This window comes from Lepidochelys kempii, chromosome 4, assembly GCF_965140265.1.
Source record: "Lepidochelys kempii isolate rLepKem1 chromosome 4, rLepKem1.hap2, whole genome shotgun sequence".
Lineage (NCBI taxonomy): Eukaryota > Metazoa > Chordata > Testudines > Cheloniidae > Lepidochelys > Lepidochelys kempii.
In genome coordinates, this window is record NC_133259.1 from 97,616,717 (window position 1) to 97,634,573 (window position 17,857).

The window sequence follows — 17,857 nt, forward strand, 5'->3', positions numbered from 1 at the left end:
GTCCTTGGCCCAAGGTGTGTCCCAGGTAAGTGGTTTCCTCCCGCCCGATTCGGCATTTTTTTGGATTGGCCGTAAGCCCGGCTGCGCGGCGGTCCCAGAGGACTGCCGCTACTTGGTTAAGATGTTCCTCCCAGTTATTGCCATAGATGACCACATTGTCCAAGTAGGCCGCAGCGTACTTTGTGTGTGGTTGCAACACCCGGTCCGTCAAACGCTGGAAGGTCGCCGGGGCCCCATGGAGGCCAAAAGGCATCCGGGTGAAATGGTACAACCCTGAAGGGGTGGCAAACGCTGTTTTCTCCTTGGACCTGGGATCCAAGGGGATCTGCCAGTACCACTTTGTGAGATCTAAAGTGGCAATATAACAGGCCTCCCTGAGCTGGTTGAGGAGCTCATCGATGCGGGGCATCGGATAGGCGTCAAATTTTGAAATGGCATTTACCCTCCGGAAGTCAATGCAAAACTGCCGGCTCCCATCCGGCTTTTGTACGAGGAAGACGGGGCTTCGCCACTCGCTCTGGGAGCGCTCAATAACACCCAGATCCAACATTGCCTGGACTTCCTCTTCTACGACCTCCCGCATTCGCCTAGGCAATGGCCGGGTTGTCTCTCGGACCACCACTCCGGGTTCAGTCTGGATCACATGATAGGTGAGCGTAGTCCACCCGGGTTTCATGGTGAACGTCTTGGGGAATGCCCTTACTAAGCAGAGGGCCTGTTCTTGCTGCTCGACTGTGAGTGTCTCGGCTAGCTGGGGCTCACCATTATCCGACTCCTCGGGCGGTTGGGGCCCCAGGTCTGGTTCGTGGGGGTACGGGGCAACTAGTAGTCTTTCCCGTTCCTACCAGGGTTTTAAGAGATTTACATGATAAATCTGTTTTTCCTTACGGTGACCAGGTTGCTGAATTTCGTAGGTGACAGGCCCTACCAAGCGGAGGACCTCATACGGACCCTGCCAGCGGGCAAAAAGCTTTGATTCCTCCGAGGAGAGCAGGAGGAGTACTTGGTCTCCTGGCCCAAATGATCGAGCCTGGGCGCCCTGATTGTAGTGCTGCGCCTGGGCTCTTTGGGCTGCATTTAAGTTCTCCTTCGCAAGCTCGCCTGCCCGCACCAGCCGCCCCTGCAGCTGTAAGACGTATTGTAAGAGACCCTGCGTTGCGGATGAGTTGTGTTCCCAGGTCTCCCTCAAGAGGTCCAAAACCCTGCGGGGTTGCCGCCCATAGAGGAGTTCAAAACGGGGAGAACTTCGTGGATGCCTGTGGGACTTCTCTAATTGCCAGTAGTAAAGGAGGGAGCAGCTGGTCCCACTGGCGGAGGTCCTGGGTGGGGAAACGCTGCAACATTCCCTTCAGGGTCCGGTTAAAACGTTCGACCAATCCATCCGTCTGGGGATGGTAGACCGAGGTCTGCAGTTTCTTAATCCCCAACAGGGCACATACCTGACAGAACAGCTTAGGAGCGAAGTTGGTCCCTTGATCAGTGAGTATCTCCCGTGGGAGGCCCACCCTTGCGAAGATCTTCACGAGCTCTGCAACGATAGTGCGGGCGGTGATACTTCTTAGGCGGACGGCCTCAGGGAAGCGGGTGGCATAGTCCATCAGGACAAGGATGTATTGATGGCCCGCCTTACTTTTTGGAAAAGGCCCCACCAGGTCCATCACTACCTGCTCAAATGGTACACCTATGACTGGTAAAGGGACCAGGGGGGCCTTCCATACCCCTGCCAGGGCTGCATGTTGGCAGTCCGGGCACAACACACAGTCATCCTTCACCGCACTGTGGACACCGGGCCAGAAGAACTTGGCCAGGACCCTAGCCACAGTTTTTTCCTGCCCTAAATGGCCTGCAGCCGGGATGTCATGTGCAAGCTTCAGGACAGCCTGACGATGAATACGGGGGACCACGAGTTGGGTCCGGACCTCTTGGGTCTGGGGGTCTCAATCAACGCGATAGAGCCACTCGTGATTGAGTTCAAACCTAGGCCATTGGATGGTGTGCTGCGGCTCCATGACCTCACCATCCACCGGGGCCAACTGTTCATAGGCAAACCGGAGCGTAGGGTCCTCCCTTTGATCTCGACTAAAGTCCACCAGGTCAGGAGGGGGGCCAGCCGTTTCCAGGCTGTCCTGCCCAGGTGTGGGAACTGGGGCAACTCCGGGGTTGGACCTCGAGTCGGGGCCTGTCTTCATCTCAGGCGGAGCTCCCTCGAACGCCTCTTCGGTGGGTAGGGATCGGAGCACCTCGATGAAGTCTGGCCAGTCGTGGCCCTGAATAACTGGATAGGCGAGGGATGATGCCACTGCCACGTTCATTAACTGAGTTGCTCCGTTCACCGTGATGGGGACCTGAACCATGGGGTACGATTTCACGTCTCTGTGTAGGCACTGAATCCGTACTTCCCCAATGGTCTGCTCAGTGTCCAGGAAGAGTGCCTGGTGGACAAGGGTCTACCCACAACCTGAATCAACTAGACCAACAACGTGGGTCCCGGCGACTTCCATGGGGGCTGTCAGTTTGGCCACAGAGGGTGGACGGGCCTGTCGCTCCCTGGTGCACAGCAGGCCAAAGTTGCAGTCCATCGCAGGACAGCCCTGTTGCAGATGACCGTACTCGCCACATCGAAAGCAAGGTCCTACCTCTGGGCACCCCGGCTGCATGGGTGCACCGGTGGGGCTGCAGGGTTGGCTGGGGCCCGGTGGTCTGGTTAAGCGTCCAAAGGCGGAGAGCGGTGTGGACTCAGGGTGTCGGGGAAAATCGGTCCTGCTGCCATCTGGTCGTCGGGTACGGTATCGTGCATCAGTTTGGGAGGTGGGCCCCTCCCCTTCAAGTTTCTGTGCACTGGGTCCAGGGTTTCGGGGGCGGGCTGCTGGTCCTATCGGGGCCTCTGCCTCTAGAAATTCCTCCATAAGCGTGACGGCCGCGCTCAGACTTTGTGGCCGGTGCTGCAACACCCAAGCCCTCCCCTGGGTCGGGAGGATGTGCATGAATTGTTCGAGGATGACCTGTTCAGTCACCTCAGCTGCTGTTTGACACTCAGGTTGTAGCCATCAGCCGCCTGCGTCCTTCAATTCCTGGGCCACGGCCCGGGGTCTGGCACCCGGTGGGTAGACCTTTTCCTGAAACTGTTGCCGAAACATCTCAGGAGTAATGTCAAAGGCATTCAAGATAGCCACTTTCACTCGAGCATAAATGCGGGCCTCATCATCTGGGAGTCCACGGTAAGCCTTCTGGGCAAGCCCCGTCAGATATGGGGTGAGGAAGGTCGCCCATTGGTCAGGTGCCCAACCGGCCACTGAGGCAACCTGCTTGAAGGTCACCAAATAGGCCTCCGGGTCATCCTCAGGCCCCATCTTATCCAGACGGATCGGTGGGACAGGAGGGGTCGAGGTGGCCGCCCTCTCCGGCTGAGCCCCACCGTGGCCCGGCCACAGGATTGCAAGCTGCTGGAAGCATTGGGTTTGTTGTTCATGGTGCTGGGCCCCCAAGGTTTGAAGCAACTGCTGCTGGTGGGCACCCAGCTGCTGTACAAGTTGTAGTTGCTGCTGTTGCTGGCTCTCAGCCAGGAACTGGATAAGCCTTTCCATTTCCATCTTTCAATTAAGGGAGCTTCAGAGGCCCCTCGCTCTAACCCCTTCCTGCAAGGATAGGGATCGCTGCCCGCATTCTCCACCACGTGACAGGTTTCAATCGGTCCACTGAGCCTATAGGGGGCGATGGAGAGCTACTGTCCCACTGGCCGGCCTTAGTCACACCTTTCGGACACTGGAGAATTAGCGGAGAAGGTGCGCCGGCCAGAGTCTGTAGCGCGCCCCTCAGGCAGGGGGTGCCGGCACGAGTCTGCAGTGCGCCCCTCAGGCAGGGGGCACTGGCACGAGTCTGCAGCATGCCCCTCAGGCAGGGGGCGCCGGCACGAGTCTGCAGCGCGCCCCTCAGGCAGGGGGCGCCGGCACGAGTCTGCAGCGCGCCCCTCAGGCAGGGGAGCGCCGGCACGAGTCTGTAGCGCGCCCCTTGGGCAGTGGAGCGCCGGCACGGGTTTGTAGCGCACAGTTCTGCTACCCGAGGTGGGTTGGCCGGGGTAGGGGAACGCAGGCCCACCCAACTCCACTGCGTTCCAGCCCAGGGCCCTGACAGTGGCGGGAGGAGAGGGTCCCGCCGCTGGGTCAGCAGCCCCGCTGACCAAATACACCCACCACACTGTGCAGTTCTGCCCCTGGGCTATTTCCTACCCGGTCTCTCAAGCGGGCCTCTCCGGTCCCCCCAGCTCGTCCGGGTATTCAGCTGCTGGCAGCTCCAGCTTTCTCTCTGTGTCAGGCTCATGCTGGCCCGGGTTACAGCCTGGCCCCTCTAGGTCCCCGGGTACTCAGCGGCTGGCAGTTCTGGTCGCCTCAGTCCTTCCTCCAGGTCAGGTTCCTCCTGGCCCAGGGCCTCTCCTGGTTCGGCAGCAGGGTCTGGAGGGAACAGCCAGCTGCCTGTGTCTGTCTCCCTCCCTGGTGCTGCCCTCACTGGGCAAAGGGCCCCGCCCTCTATACTTCCTGTTCCGCCCCTCACCTTCCGGGGATTGGAGTAAGCGTGGTCTGGCCCCGCCCACTCAGGCTGAGAGGGTGGCTCTTTACCCTCTGGTTCGGAGGGAGGCCACCCTGGCTCCCTATAGTCACCCACTATAACCCCCAGATCCTTTTCGTCAGTACTGCTGCCCAGGCAGTTATTCCCCATTTTGTAGTTGTGCATTTGATTTTTCCTCCCTACATGTAGTACTTTATTGAATTTCATCTTGTTGATTTCAGACCAATTCTCCAATTTATCAAGGTCATTTTGAATTCTAATCTTGTCCTCCAAAGTGCTTGCAACCCCTCCCAGCTTGGTGTTATCTGCAAATTTTGTAAGCATACTCTCCACTCCATTATTCAAGTAATTAACGAAAATATTGAATAGTATCGGACCAAGGCCAGATCTATGCTGGACCCACTAGATATAGCCTCCCAGTTTGACAGCAAACCATTGATAACTACTATTTGAATATGGTCTTTCAATCCATCTTACAGTAATTTCATCTAGACAACTTCCCCTAGTTTGCTTATGAGACTGTCATGTGGGACTGTGTCAAAGCCTTACTAAAATCAAGGTATATCATATCTACAGTTTCCTCCTGATCCACTAGGCTAGTAACCCTGTCAAAGAAGGATGTGAGGTTGGTTTGGCATAAATTTTTCTTGACAAATACATGTTGGCTATTACGTATTATCCTATTATCCTCTAGGTGTTTACAAATTGATTGTTTAATAACTTGTTCCAGTATCTTTCCATGTATCCAAGTTTGGTTGACTGGTTTATAATTCCCTGGCACTTCTTTGTTCCCTTTTAAAAAGAACAGATACTATGTTTGCCCTTCTCCAGTCCTCTGGGACCATCCTCCATGAGATCTTGAAGATAATCGCTAACGGTTCTGAGATTGAATCAGCTAGTTCGTTAAGTACTCTAGGGTGAATTTCATAAGGCTCTGCTGTTAGATGTATAAATCTAACTTATCTAAATATTCTTTAACCTTTTCTTTCCCTATTTTGGCTTGTGTTCCTTCCCCCTGGTTGTTAACATTAACTATGTTAAGAATCTGGTCACATTTTACTTTGTTAGTAAAGACTGAAGCAAAATAGGAATTCAACACCTCAGCTTTCTTGATGGCATCCATTAGCTCTCCTTCCCCACTAAGTAGAGGATCTACACTTTCCTTCAGCTTTCCCTTGCTCCCAATGTATTTATGGAACCTCTTCTTATTGCTTTTTATGTCCCTTGCAAGGTATAACTCATGTTGTGTCTTACCCTTTCTGATTTTGTCCTTATATGCTTTTGCTATCTTTTGTACTCATCTGTAGCAATCTGTCCACATTTCCACTTTTTGTAGGATTCCTTTTTGATTTTCACGTCATTAAAGAGCTCCTGAGGGAGCCTCATTGGCCTCTTACTATTCTTCCTATTTTTCACGTGCATTTATGGGATTTCCATTTTCTATGAAAATGAAAGATTCTGCAGAAAACACACAGTTGTTTCAGAATCAGCCTATGCATTCTGCAAGCCAGACTGTTAGTTTTGTCATGACCGCTGTCTTCCAAACTCCTTTGCACTCAGAGAGGGGAGGGAAGTCCCTGCTATCATAACCAAAGCATCAACTCCAAAAGGACAGAACGTTAGGCAAATCAGAAATTTCACTTAAAAGCTAACCAACTTAGGGCAAGTTATGGCATGAAAGCCACAGGCTACAGTTGCGGGAGGTGGGAGGATACGGATTTGCCTAGTAGCCTTGTAGAAGCTGCGATCAATGAGCTGCTCTCTCTAGCAGCAGTCCTTATCAAAGGAGAGCAGCTGTTCAGTCCTCAGGTCATTTTACCTGCCTGCTCTGAAACTAGAGCAGTTTGAACACAGGGCAAAATACCCTGTCGCTTCTGCTCAGACCTAGAAGTCTCCCTCAAATCACCTAGGCGTAGGTCTCTCTGTACAGCCCTGTACTCTGGCCTTTGTGCACTGTACATAATCTACCCCTCCAGAGAGTACCAACACTTTTAATGTCCTTCCCCCCTAAGCCCCAATCCCCTCCAATTTTGCCCACCTTCCTCTGATATTAAGTGTCAGGAAAAATCCTTAGCTAGTTTAATGAGCCTGTTTGTTTTAAATGAGCATTGCTGCCAGCAAATGGAAAGCCATTCTGCAGGGTTGTAGTGATTTCACCATGGATCCTTCTGGTTTGAAGGCCACGCTCACTTCTCACCCCCCAGGGCTATCTATGGACAGGCAAATGCAGCTCCAACGGCAGAGTGAACCTCACCATGTTTTGGGGAAAGGAAAGGGGAACAAGTCACCACATTTCTGTTCTGTGTTTGTACAACACCTAGCACAAAGAGGTCCTGGTCCATGATTAGGCTCCTAGGCGCTACAGTAATACAGATAATAAAATAGCAATACTTGCCATCTGTATTTCCCCTCACTGTGAATCAGTTGTTACAGCCAGGTCATTTTCAGGATAATAGGGTCTCTATGCAGACCACTACAAACACGGGTTATCCATGTTCTTTACAGACCCACAAATACAGTATACTCCCGATTATCCAAACAGCATGGGCGACACGGATTTTATTCAGCTAATCAGGATTTTGGCTAAGCGATGGGGCAGGAGCCATTCAGCAGTGGGATGGCCACCTCCTCCTCCTTGCAGTCCAGGCTGGGGGGAGTTGTCTCTGCTCTATCCCACCAGAACCACAGCCACCCCACCGTCCCCCCGGCACCTTCTGGGAACAGGTGTCACTGGCCCTGCAGAAGCGCAGGAAGACCTCTGCAGCTCTGCTGTCATGACCCTGCTCCCTCACTCCTGTGACAGCGAGGCTACAGAGGTTTCCCTGGCTGCCACAGGAGACATTCAGCAGCAAGGTGGCTTCCTCTGCACCCGGAGTCTCGTCCGCCTCTTTGCAATGCTGACTGCGGGTCTCTTCTCTATTATCCAGACCGCCACATTATCCCAATCCCTTCCTTGTCCCCCAGCATGAGATAGATGCTCTCTGTAGCATGTTCCTCACACTGAGGGACAGGGAAGAGATTGGGATAAATGAGATTACACTGTGCAGCTGTTAGAACCACCTCTTATCACAGTAGTGTTTCATCATTTCTGCCCCAGTGGAATAACTGCCATCTTGAGGGATCACTCAATGCTTCCCAGTACTATGACTGAATGCAGGAGACTGCACCACCCCATCTCCTCTGTCTGGAAGACAAGTTTGCTGTTCCACAGCATTTTGCTATGATTGCTCAGTGGTTTGAGCATTGGCCTGCTAAACCCAGGGTTGTGAGTTCAATCCTTGAGGGGGCCATTTAGGGATCAGGGGCTAAAAAAAAAAATTGGGGATTGTGCCTGCTTTGAGCAGGGGGTTGGACAAGATGACCTCCTGAGGTCCCTTCCAACTCTGATAGTCTATGAGTCTATTAACAAACTTGTATCATACAACTTGGCAGAGCAGACATAATCAACAAAGAGAAGTCTATGGCATGGGTAAGAAAAGTTAACATGCACAAGGCTCTTGTAAAGCTATTTTTTTCTTCTGAAATTAGATGTGGAGAATCAGACTCTCTGGAAATGGATAAGCCTAGTATACACTCAGTCTACCTTATTCCCTATCCTGTAGAATGCACTGTACATGGGATACAGTATTATTGCCAACAAAATGAAAATCAATTAAATACACTTAGTGAAAATCAGAACTGTAAATGTAATTAACAATGTAATTTATGATGACTAACTAATATGTAAGGATGCCCAGGTACTGTATAAGTAACACGGTTCGAAAGCTTCTTTAACGTATTCCAAACTACAATTAGTAACCTATTCTCAACTAGGAATAGCACAAGCACTTCTCTCCATTGTGATTTTACAAAAGAATACTACTACTCCTAACTTCTGTTAATAAGAACATTATTTCTCTTGATAATAGGTAAATGTTCAGATTGTCTCATACTTGATTAATGGTCTTTTCCATCTGTACCAAGCCCAGGTTTGGGAGAATGCTTTTAATAAAATCCACTATGGTTTCTAAGTTCTCATGTTGCAGAATCAAGGGTTTGTGACTTCCCAACAGGCTTAAAGCCACTTTAAATATAACCTCTGATCCCTGAAGAAAGAGCATATCTGTGAAAACAAAGAAAAACCAAAAGTACATAAAACAAGCACATCTTTTGATAAGAATAATACAACAGTAAAATTTCCAAAGGATAACAACTTCATACACTATAGAGATCAAGAGGCTAGAAATATTCACCAATCAAGCATTTTTGTAATTGTGTTTTATAGTTAAACAATTTTTTTAACAGTACCTAACATTGAAAGGGGAAACAGAACTTTTGTAAAAGTTTTACACTGAAAAAGAAACATTTCTTTAATACATGGAATCTGCATCAGAGGAAGTCAATAAGACACACAGTGTGTGAGATTTTTGAAAGGATCAGATATTCATATATTTTATGTAGGAACTGTATTTTCAGCTATGCTAGCTAAGTCATATGCTTCAAGGGCATGAACTGAGCAATGCTATGTAAAGCAGTTCCTTCTCCTGTTCTGCAAAAATAGTGCACAAAAAACCTCATGTAAGAGAGAGTGAATGTGCGCATGTGCACACATGCCTGCGTTGTGTAGTGGGCTGTGATTTTTTCTAAAGCATTAGATATACATGTGGCATTATGCCCCATATTCTTCATAGCAATATTATTATGATATGATTATGGCATAACTATGATGTATTTTATGCAAGAGAGATCATGTAAGATATCACTGAAAAGGTTATAATTCACTGAATCTGATTATCCTATTTGTATGCATGTATCATTTTGGTATCTGAAGTTAGGAATATTGTCTATGCACCTATTACAAATGTGTTTACACCTGGGGAATGCCCACTAGGCAGAAGGCAATCAGTCTAGATGGCTGGCTGGGCAGGGCCGTTAGAAAGAGGATAGGTCTTAGAAGATGCTAATCTCCCAGAAGGGAGCCTTCCTGAGGACACTATAAACAGCCTCTGACTCATTGCTGCTATGACCCTAGATGTGACCAAGTCACCTGGTACTGGACTCCATCTTGAAATACCAGTGTTTTTTCACTGAAAGCCATGGGAACTAAAGTTGGAATTAAAGGGTTCCTGCCACATGCAAAAGCTATTTAAGGCAGGGGAGTGACATCATGTGGTTCTTCACTGATCCCCGCCCAGAGGAGATGCTTGGAAACACCTGAGAAACAAGGACTGAACTGGGGGAGAAGGGCTGAACACAGGCTAGAGGGAATTCTAGCCTGTGGAAGGAATACCTGGGTTTTAAGCTGCAAGCAAGTGAAGCATGCCCTTAAGAGCCTCCAGCCAGCTTAAATAATCATTTAGGGTGAGAATTTGCTACTCATATCCAATTTCTTTAGAATATTAAGCTTAGTTTGCTTTTTTGTTTTATTTGCTAGGTAATCTGCTTTGATCTGTTTGCTATCCTTATAATCACTTAGAATCTATCCTTTGTAGTTAATAAACTTGTTTTTGTTTGGTCTAAAACCAGCGTGTGCGGGAGTTATTACTTGGGGCAGAAAGCAGTATATATTCCTCTCCACATTGAGGGACGGGGTGAATTTCATGAGCTTATGCTGTACAGTTTCCTGTGCAGCACAAGACAGTATAATTTTGGGTTTACACTCCAGAGTTGAGTGCATGCCTTAGGAACTGGGAGGTGCCTTAGCTGAGCCTTCCCATAAAGAGCTGATCTCAGCATCTGTGTGTAGCTGCAGCTGGGTGTGTCCCTACCTATACATGTGCTGGAGGGGGCTTGAGGGCCTATCACAACAATACAGTGTAAAGGGAGCCCAGGCTGATGTGTCAGACGGGCTCAGTGGTACCCCAGTTCCAGGTGGCATGCCGGGGGGAACCTGTCACAATACATCAGGACCCATTATTATTCAATTATTTAAGTGTCAATTGTGTGTTTCACTAGCTAGATCAATTGCCCTGATTGGTGAGTTATCACCCGAGACATCCAGTACATATTTAAGTTATGTATAAGCTAGGCCAGGGGTAGGCAACCTATGGCACACATGCCAAAGGCGGCATGGGAGCTGATTTTCAGTGGCACTCACACTGCCCGGGTCCTGGCCACCGGTCTGGGGGGCTCTGTGTTTTAATTTAATTTTAAATGAAGCTTCTTAAATATTTTAAAAACCTTATTTACTTTACATACAACAATAGTTTAGTTATATATTAAAGACTTATAGAAAGAGACCTTCTAAAAACGTTAAAATGTATTACCGGCACGTGAAACCTTAAATTAGAGTGAATAAATGAAGATTCAGCACACCACTTCTGAAAGGTTGCCGATCCCTGAGCTAGGCTATGCAGTGAAATTGGACAGTGTTACCTCTTCTTGTATGTGTTATGTTTTTTGAGGGGGGTCATGAGAACTCTATGAAGAAGTAAATGGAAGCAGCTGAATTTATTAATTTTCAGCTGTCAGTTCTGAGCTTGAATGGAATCATAAATTAAAGAACTTTAATAAAAACAGTAAGTACCTACACTTTAATAATAAGAACGGAGTGTAATCTTTCTTCAGCCCTATTTCTTACCTACTGAAGGGAAGTGCTAAACTGCATTAGGAAAACATAACACAATGCGTATGGGACTTGAGTTAAAGAAATCAGTTTTCTAACTGCATCTGGGTTTATTTGTTTTTAATATAAGTATCTGATAAACATATTAATATCCTAACAAGCCACACAACTAATCACATTTGTAGTGTATCTTGAAATCTTACTAATGTGAGCTGTGTATTAATGCTGCAGGTGGCCCCATAAAGACAGCATCCTGGTACACATTCAGCACAGTGCAGCCACAGTATCTAGCTACCTTTCAGCATAACTTCCTTTCCATCTCTTCCTTTTTCCTTTACAAACAGCCTACAATCTAGCACAGGTCTTTATGGAGACAGGAAATACATGAGAGCTACCCTGCAGCAGCCAACGATACCACTCACAATCCAACTGGCCAGGGGAGATACAAAAAGCTCTTTTCCTCCATAGACTCTCTTGCTACTAGACCTCAAAATCTGCTCTGGGTTTCAAAGAGGGACTTTGATACAGGAGGAAGTTTTCAGTATATTATGAAAAGTTATTAAGGGCAGGGGGAAACCATATGGGGGGTAGGTGGATTTTTGTTTTCAGTTCAGGTTTCCTAATTACCAAATATATCTGTGTTTATACAAAGGCTTCCTATCTCTCTTCCTTCTACTTGAACCTGCAAGTGAGGTCATGCTGCTGAACTGGTAGCATCACAATAACTTACATGGTAATAGGCTGATGCCAAACACATTCGGACTTCATGATCAAATAGAAAGAGAAACTGAGCAATGAGGGAAAATGCTGATGTCAAAACCACAAGTCTCTCCAGTGCAGCAAAGAACATAGGAAAACACTGGCTGACTACATTTCTGTGTACAAATATTCTCCCTTTTGAAGCTTGCATCAGAATGAAAGTTTCCACTACAGTACCTTGACTTTACCCTGAAGTCATAACTCATTTCACTCCCTTCCTGTGTTCATCTCTCTCTCACAGAGGGACAGACAGAGCATGAAGCACATGTAATAACTGATAATAAATCTTATATTTCTACCCCATTCATCCTAAAAACAGTGCAAACAGCTCCAGTTCCAATTCAGTACATTCTATAAGAGGTAGGGCTGCTCTGAAAGACATAATGGAAAGTGAGCAACTGTCTTCATGTGTCTAGAGAAACTTGAAAGATACAGGACATTGCTCTGTAAGGGAATCTACAGTATTTAATATTAATACAGAGAACACCAAGCAAGAATCAAGAAAGATGAAGTACAAAGCAGAACCTAATTATGCAGAAAATAATACATCTACATGACCCAACACCTGCCCCTAGAAAACATGCAGATTAACTCAAAGTGACCTATACAGTATTAAGGTATAAGTTGGATTGATTATATACTTCTGAAATATCTCATTCATATATAAAATAGTGAGCGGTGAACAAAGGCCCATTTATTTTAGGAGCTTATCCATCCCTAAGGCTTGCTGTAAGTGGGCTGCAAGCCAGCGACAATGCAATGTAGGCATCCAAATTAACGTCAGCATGACCGGCAGACATCAGGATTTAAAATCAAGTTATCTACAATCTTGGAACAGAATAAATGTTGTTCTTCCAAGTCTCCTCCACCACTAAGTAAATAGGAGGTTTTAGAGAACCTTTGTTTTGCAGTACCCTCACATGACCTTCTATTCTGAAGTGTTGAAAGTTTGGACAGATGGAGAAAAAAGGAAAAAGGCAGTTTTCTACTTTCTAGCATAACACAGCCTTGTAACTCCAGAACTTCTTTATAACCTATGGCTTTAATACACTGGAATATAGCCTTCAGAAGAAAGTGGGATCTAAGGTAGTCTAAATGCACTGTACCTTTAAATACTACATTGTTACATGGCAACTGGGTTGCAGGAGTCAAGGAACGAAAGATTGTCCTATCTACTATTGGTGCACATGTGCCTCATGCACTTCAGTCCAGAGTCTTTAGCCAGCAGTATCCTGGCATGCATCCTGGTCTTTACCCAGCAGGACCAGTCACTGTGCATGCACCCTGAGAATCCTCATGCTCTGCATCAAGGGCATATAAGGGCAGAGTGCATCAGTGCTTCTCAGTGCCTCTGGCTTTGAGAGGGAGCTTGCAGTCTGTGTGACTGCCAGCTAATTTCTACTGAGTCGTTAATGGTTTTGATATTTTTAACAGTTTTTAGTATGAAGTGGTAAAAGCGGAGACTCTGAGGTTACTACCTGGGAATAAGCAATCGTGGAATGTGCATACGGACAACCACGTGAAGGAGAATGGGAAGTTACTTACCTGTACAGTAACAGGAGTTCTTTGAGATGTGTTGTCTACATGCACATTCCACAACTTACCCACCACCCCTCACCTCTAGAGTCCTTCTCCATGAGATGCTGCAGTTGAGAGGAAATTGAGGAGCACTGGTGCACTCTGCTCTTATATGCCCTCGATTCAGAGCATGAGAACTCAGGGTGCACGCACACAGTCTGGGTACTCCTGGCCAAAGATTCCAGATTCAAGCGAATGCACCAATAATGGAAAGTGCATATGGACAACACCTCTCAAAGAACTCCAGTTCCTGTAGGGTAAGTAGATTTCCATTGAATGGGCTGCACAGTCAAAAGTTGGCAGGTAAATCAGTTTGCCTCGTTAGTCTGCATTTGAGCCACTAGAATTCAACTTTTTTTTTCTTCCTCCCTAGGAATCTAATAAATGAGTGATAAAACCAAAACCTGTCAGGTTGTGCAAAACTGAGTGACCAGCTGTGTAGGAATTACCTAGTTCCCAGCACTATGTGCAGTATTGACAATTCCAACCATTCAGAAATCATAAGATTGGCTTAAAATCATGACAATTAAAAAAGAAGTTTGAGGTTTCTATCTTTCTTCAGATTTCTGAGCCTTTGGCACAACTGAGGGTGAGAAACTTTCATTTTAAAAAGGAGTCAGTTTAAGATTCTCACCTAATCATATGCTTCCAAGAGTTGCTGCTTTAAGAAAGCCACCAAATATTGTGAGACTTTCAACACTGGACTTGTGCTTCTGGAAAACAACAATGACTTGTAGGAGGTGGTTTTAGTCTTGCATGCTCCTCTGCTGTGACAAGGCCCTCGTTCCACAGAAGTCATTTAGTTATCTCACCTTTTATTCCATTATAAATTCTTTGCTTTTTAAAGCTCTATAATCTTTCAGTGGCAAATTAAAAGCAAAACACATGATATGCAAATCTATATATTGAGGAGTCGCAAATATATTAGGTTGGGCATAAACTAAAAGCATGTGTCTTTTGTGTATCTGCAGTCAAGCAGTTCACAAACGATCATACTGACAGGTGATAATTGATAACACAATTAATCACGGATGATTGAAAAGAGGAATGTTGATTATAAACTCAGTGCATGACACTTTCATTTTCATTCCATTCCTGAACAGAATTATTGTCAGTTAGACATTGATTATTGTGAGGCTAACCTGTTTAGAACACAACCTTGTTCCTTGATTGGGTGCTGTGCTCACCATAACTAGCTGTGCATCAAAAAAGGCAGTAAATATAGATTTTATCTATGTAATCTATTCCATCCTTAGCACCATGGTATCTTCCAATGCCATATTTTGCATTGACTTAAATAGGAACAGGACTATTCTCCTTGAAATAAATATTTATTATTTGCTTTTGTTTTGAAAAAGAGACTGATTAAAAAGGTTAGGAGAGTGGTCATTTTAATGCATCAGTAAATCATTGCACCTTGTGTGCTTGATCACTCAAATCTATTTTCCAAGATAGGAAATGACAATGATTAGCGGCACGGAAACAACTTCCATATAAAGAAAGCTTTAAAAGATTGGGAATGTTTATCTTAGAGAGGAGACAAATGAGAGGACATGCTAAAGATATATGAAATGATGAAGGGCATAGAGAAGGTAGACTGGCAAATGTGCTCATTCTCATAAGAAAAGATCACAGGGACATTTAATGAAATAGAAAAGCAGAAAATTTAAAACTGATAAAGGAAAATAAATACCTATTCACGTAACACATAGTTAGCCTGTAGAACTCATTGCCACATGATATTATTGAGGCCAAGTTCTTAATAGGATTTTTTTTAAAGAACTGGACATTTACATGGATGCAGACAATGGGTAACAATTTTCAAAAAAGTGACACAACAGCCTAAATCACGTTGGGATTTAGGTGCTTTTGAAAATTTTACTTAATAGCCAGAGTTAGAATAGCAAGGGTTATTCTTCGGGCATCACCCAATCTCTAACTAACTAAATGTTATTTAGGAAGAAACTTTCTCTGTGGAGAAGTTGTTCCAGAACTGTGACTGAAAGGTTTTTTGTACCACTTTCAGAAGCAGCAGGTCCAGACAATCTTGGATGCAAGCATACTGAAGTATGTGGACCACTGTCTTTATGACAATTCCTATGCTTTGAAAACAATGCTTGATTATATGTTTCTCTCGATGTGTTTCTCTGTACTGTGAAGCTAACGTATTTCCAGGATATATGACACCACTGTACTAGCCTCTCTCCTTGGCTCTTACATGCATCAGCTCCTGCCTATTGCCTAAGCCAGTGGCTCTCAACTTTTCCAGACTACTGTACCCCTTTCAGGAGTCTGATCTGTCTTGTATACCCCAAGTTTCACCTCACTTAAAAACTACTTGCTTACAAAATCAGACAGAAAAATACAGAGGCGTCATAGCACACTCTTACTGAAAAATTGCTTACTTTCTCATTTTCACCATATAATTACAAAATAAGTCACCTTGAATATAAATATTGTACTTCCATTTCAGTGTACAGTATATATAGCAGTATAAACAAGTCATTGTATGAAATTTTAGTTTGCACTGACTTCGCTAGTGCTTTTTATGTAGCCTGCTGTAAAACTAGGCAAATATCTAGATGAGTTCATGCACGCCAGGGGTACGTGTACCCTTGATTGAGAACCACTGCCCTAAGCAAGCAACTAATCTGGTTGAAATGAGTCATTCTTGTTGTGTCTTATTAACTTTTGGCCAGTGTATTTATTCTTAGTGAGGCAGGTGTCCACAATCTTCTCTCTGTGTAGAGCATAGAGCACGCCCACAAAGCTCCAAAAGTGGGTGGCATTCCCTGGGGAGGGGACTGGTCAGAGCAGTTGTGGATGCACCAACTCAGTTCTTCCTTTTTGGAGTTTCCACGGGTGGTGGAGAGTTAAAACCTCTTTCCTGGGCGTGGCGGGGGTGGAGAAGAGGAGAGGAGAGGAGAGAGAGAAGGTGACCCTTTGGGAGAAATGATTCAGGGAAACTGGAACTGAACTGAAACACACACTTTTTATTTCAATATGTATGTATAGTTAGTTGAGTCACCCATTTATGAGTGATTTAGTCATGGGACACCAATTGCCTGGTTTTGTGCCCCTCTAGAGTGTGTATTGTATTGTATTCCTAGACCACTGTGTGACGACACTGGTCTTATTCACATAATTATAAAATTTTAGGCATATAGCCCCTAGAATATCTAGCCCCATATTCATTCTGAGATATTGGATGGAGAAAATACTGATGAAAGAGATGGACCACAAGTTCTAATAAAAAGGATCAAAGAGATTGATCCAGAATTCAGAATGATCTACCTGTTGAAGTCAGGGTGGAAGCAACGTACAGAAAGTCAACAGCCGAGGGCTGATCTACACTATCGCTTAATTTGATGTAACTTACGTCACTCAGGGGCGTGAAAACAACACCCCCCTGAATGACATAAGTTACATGGACTTAAAGCAGTGTCCACACCATGCGATGTTGTCGGGAGATGCTCTTCTGTCGACATAACTTCCACCTCTTGCAGAGGTGGAATAATTATGCTGATGGGAAAGCACTCTCCCATCGGCACAGTGCATCTTCACCAGACGTGCTGCAGCACCGATGTAACATGGTAGCGTAGGCTTGCCCTAAGGTGTAAAAAGAAAGACAGAGAGACCTACCCACCAGTTGCACGCAGTACTCTGTGATGTCAGCAAGAGGGGATGAGAGGGAACAGGCTCTATGAGTTAATTTATGCAAGCTATATTATAGGAATTGAAGATGGACAAAAATCTAACAGCTACTATTATATCAAAGGGACACCAGAAATAAGATATGAGAGGATTAGTGCCTATGGAATACTGGTGAACCTTGAAAATATATAAGGAATAGTTACATCAAGAACAGATGTAATGCCTGCAAGAGAATGGGCAATGATGGGTCTGGAGTCAGGCAAGTGGAACGGTGTAAAATCTCAGAAAGTGTCCGACCAGATGTTAAAGGAAAAGATTAGATCCATACTGAATACTTCAGGAGCAAAACAGGCTAAAGTTAGCAGTATTATACAGCATAGAACAATACTGATATAGACTCACTGCAGCAATGCCAGCATTCCTTTGTGAAGGGGAAGCCTAGGACATTGCAGAAATGGGATTTCCAACTTAATGAACATAGGAAGGCTCAGTAATTGGGAAGGATTATAGGACTCAGCTGAAATTAGAAGAATGAGGAAATCCAAAGAGAAAAAAGTTAACAATAGAGGTGACAGGTTTCAGAGTAACAGCCGTGTTAGTCTGTATTCGCAAAAAGAAAAGGAGTACTTGTGGCACCTTAGAGACTAACCAATTTATTTGAGCATAAGCTTTCGTGAGCTACAGCTCACTTCATTGGATGCATACTTTGGAAAATGTAGAGAGACAAGACTGTCAGTTCCAACCTTCTACCGTCTCTGA

The 17,857-nt window shown here is 45.6% G+C and overlaps 1 protein-coding gene across 3 annotated transcripts in view; it reads right to left on the minus strand.

Moving 5' to 3' along the window:
• TBC1D1 (TBC1 domain family member 1) overlaps nt 1-17,857 on the minus strand; it is a 205,463-nt gene that overhangs the window by 10,789 nt on the left and 176,817 nt on the right. For all 3 annotated transcript variants that reach the window (XM_073342291.1, XM_073342290.1, XM_073342288.1), the window contains one exon: nt 8,496-8,665. In XM_073342291.1, the coding sequence (XP_073198392.1) occupies nt 8,496-8,665 (170 nt within the window). The remainder of the gene's footprint in view (nt 1-8,495; nt 8,666-17,857) is intronic.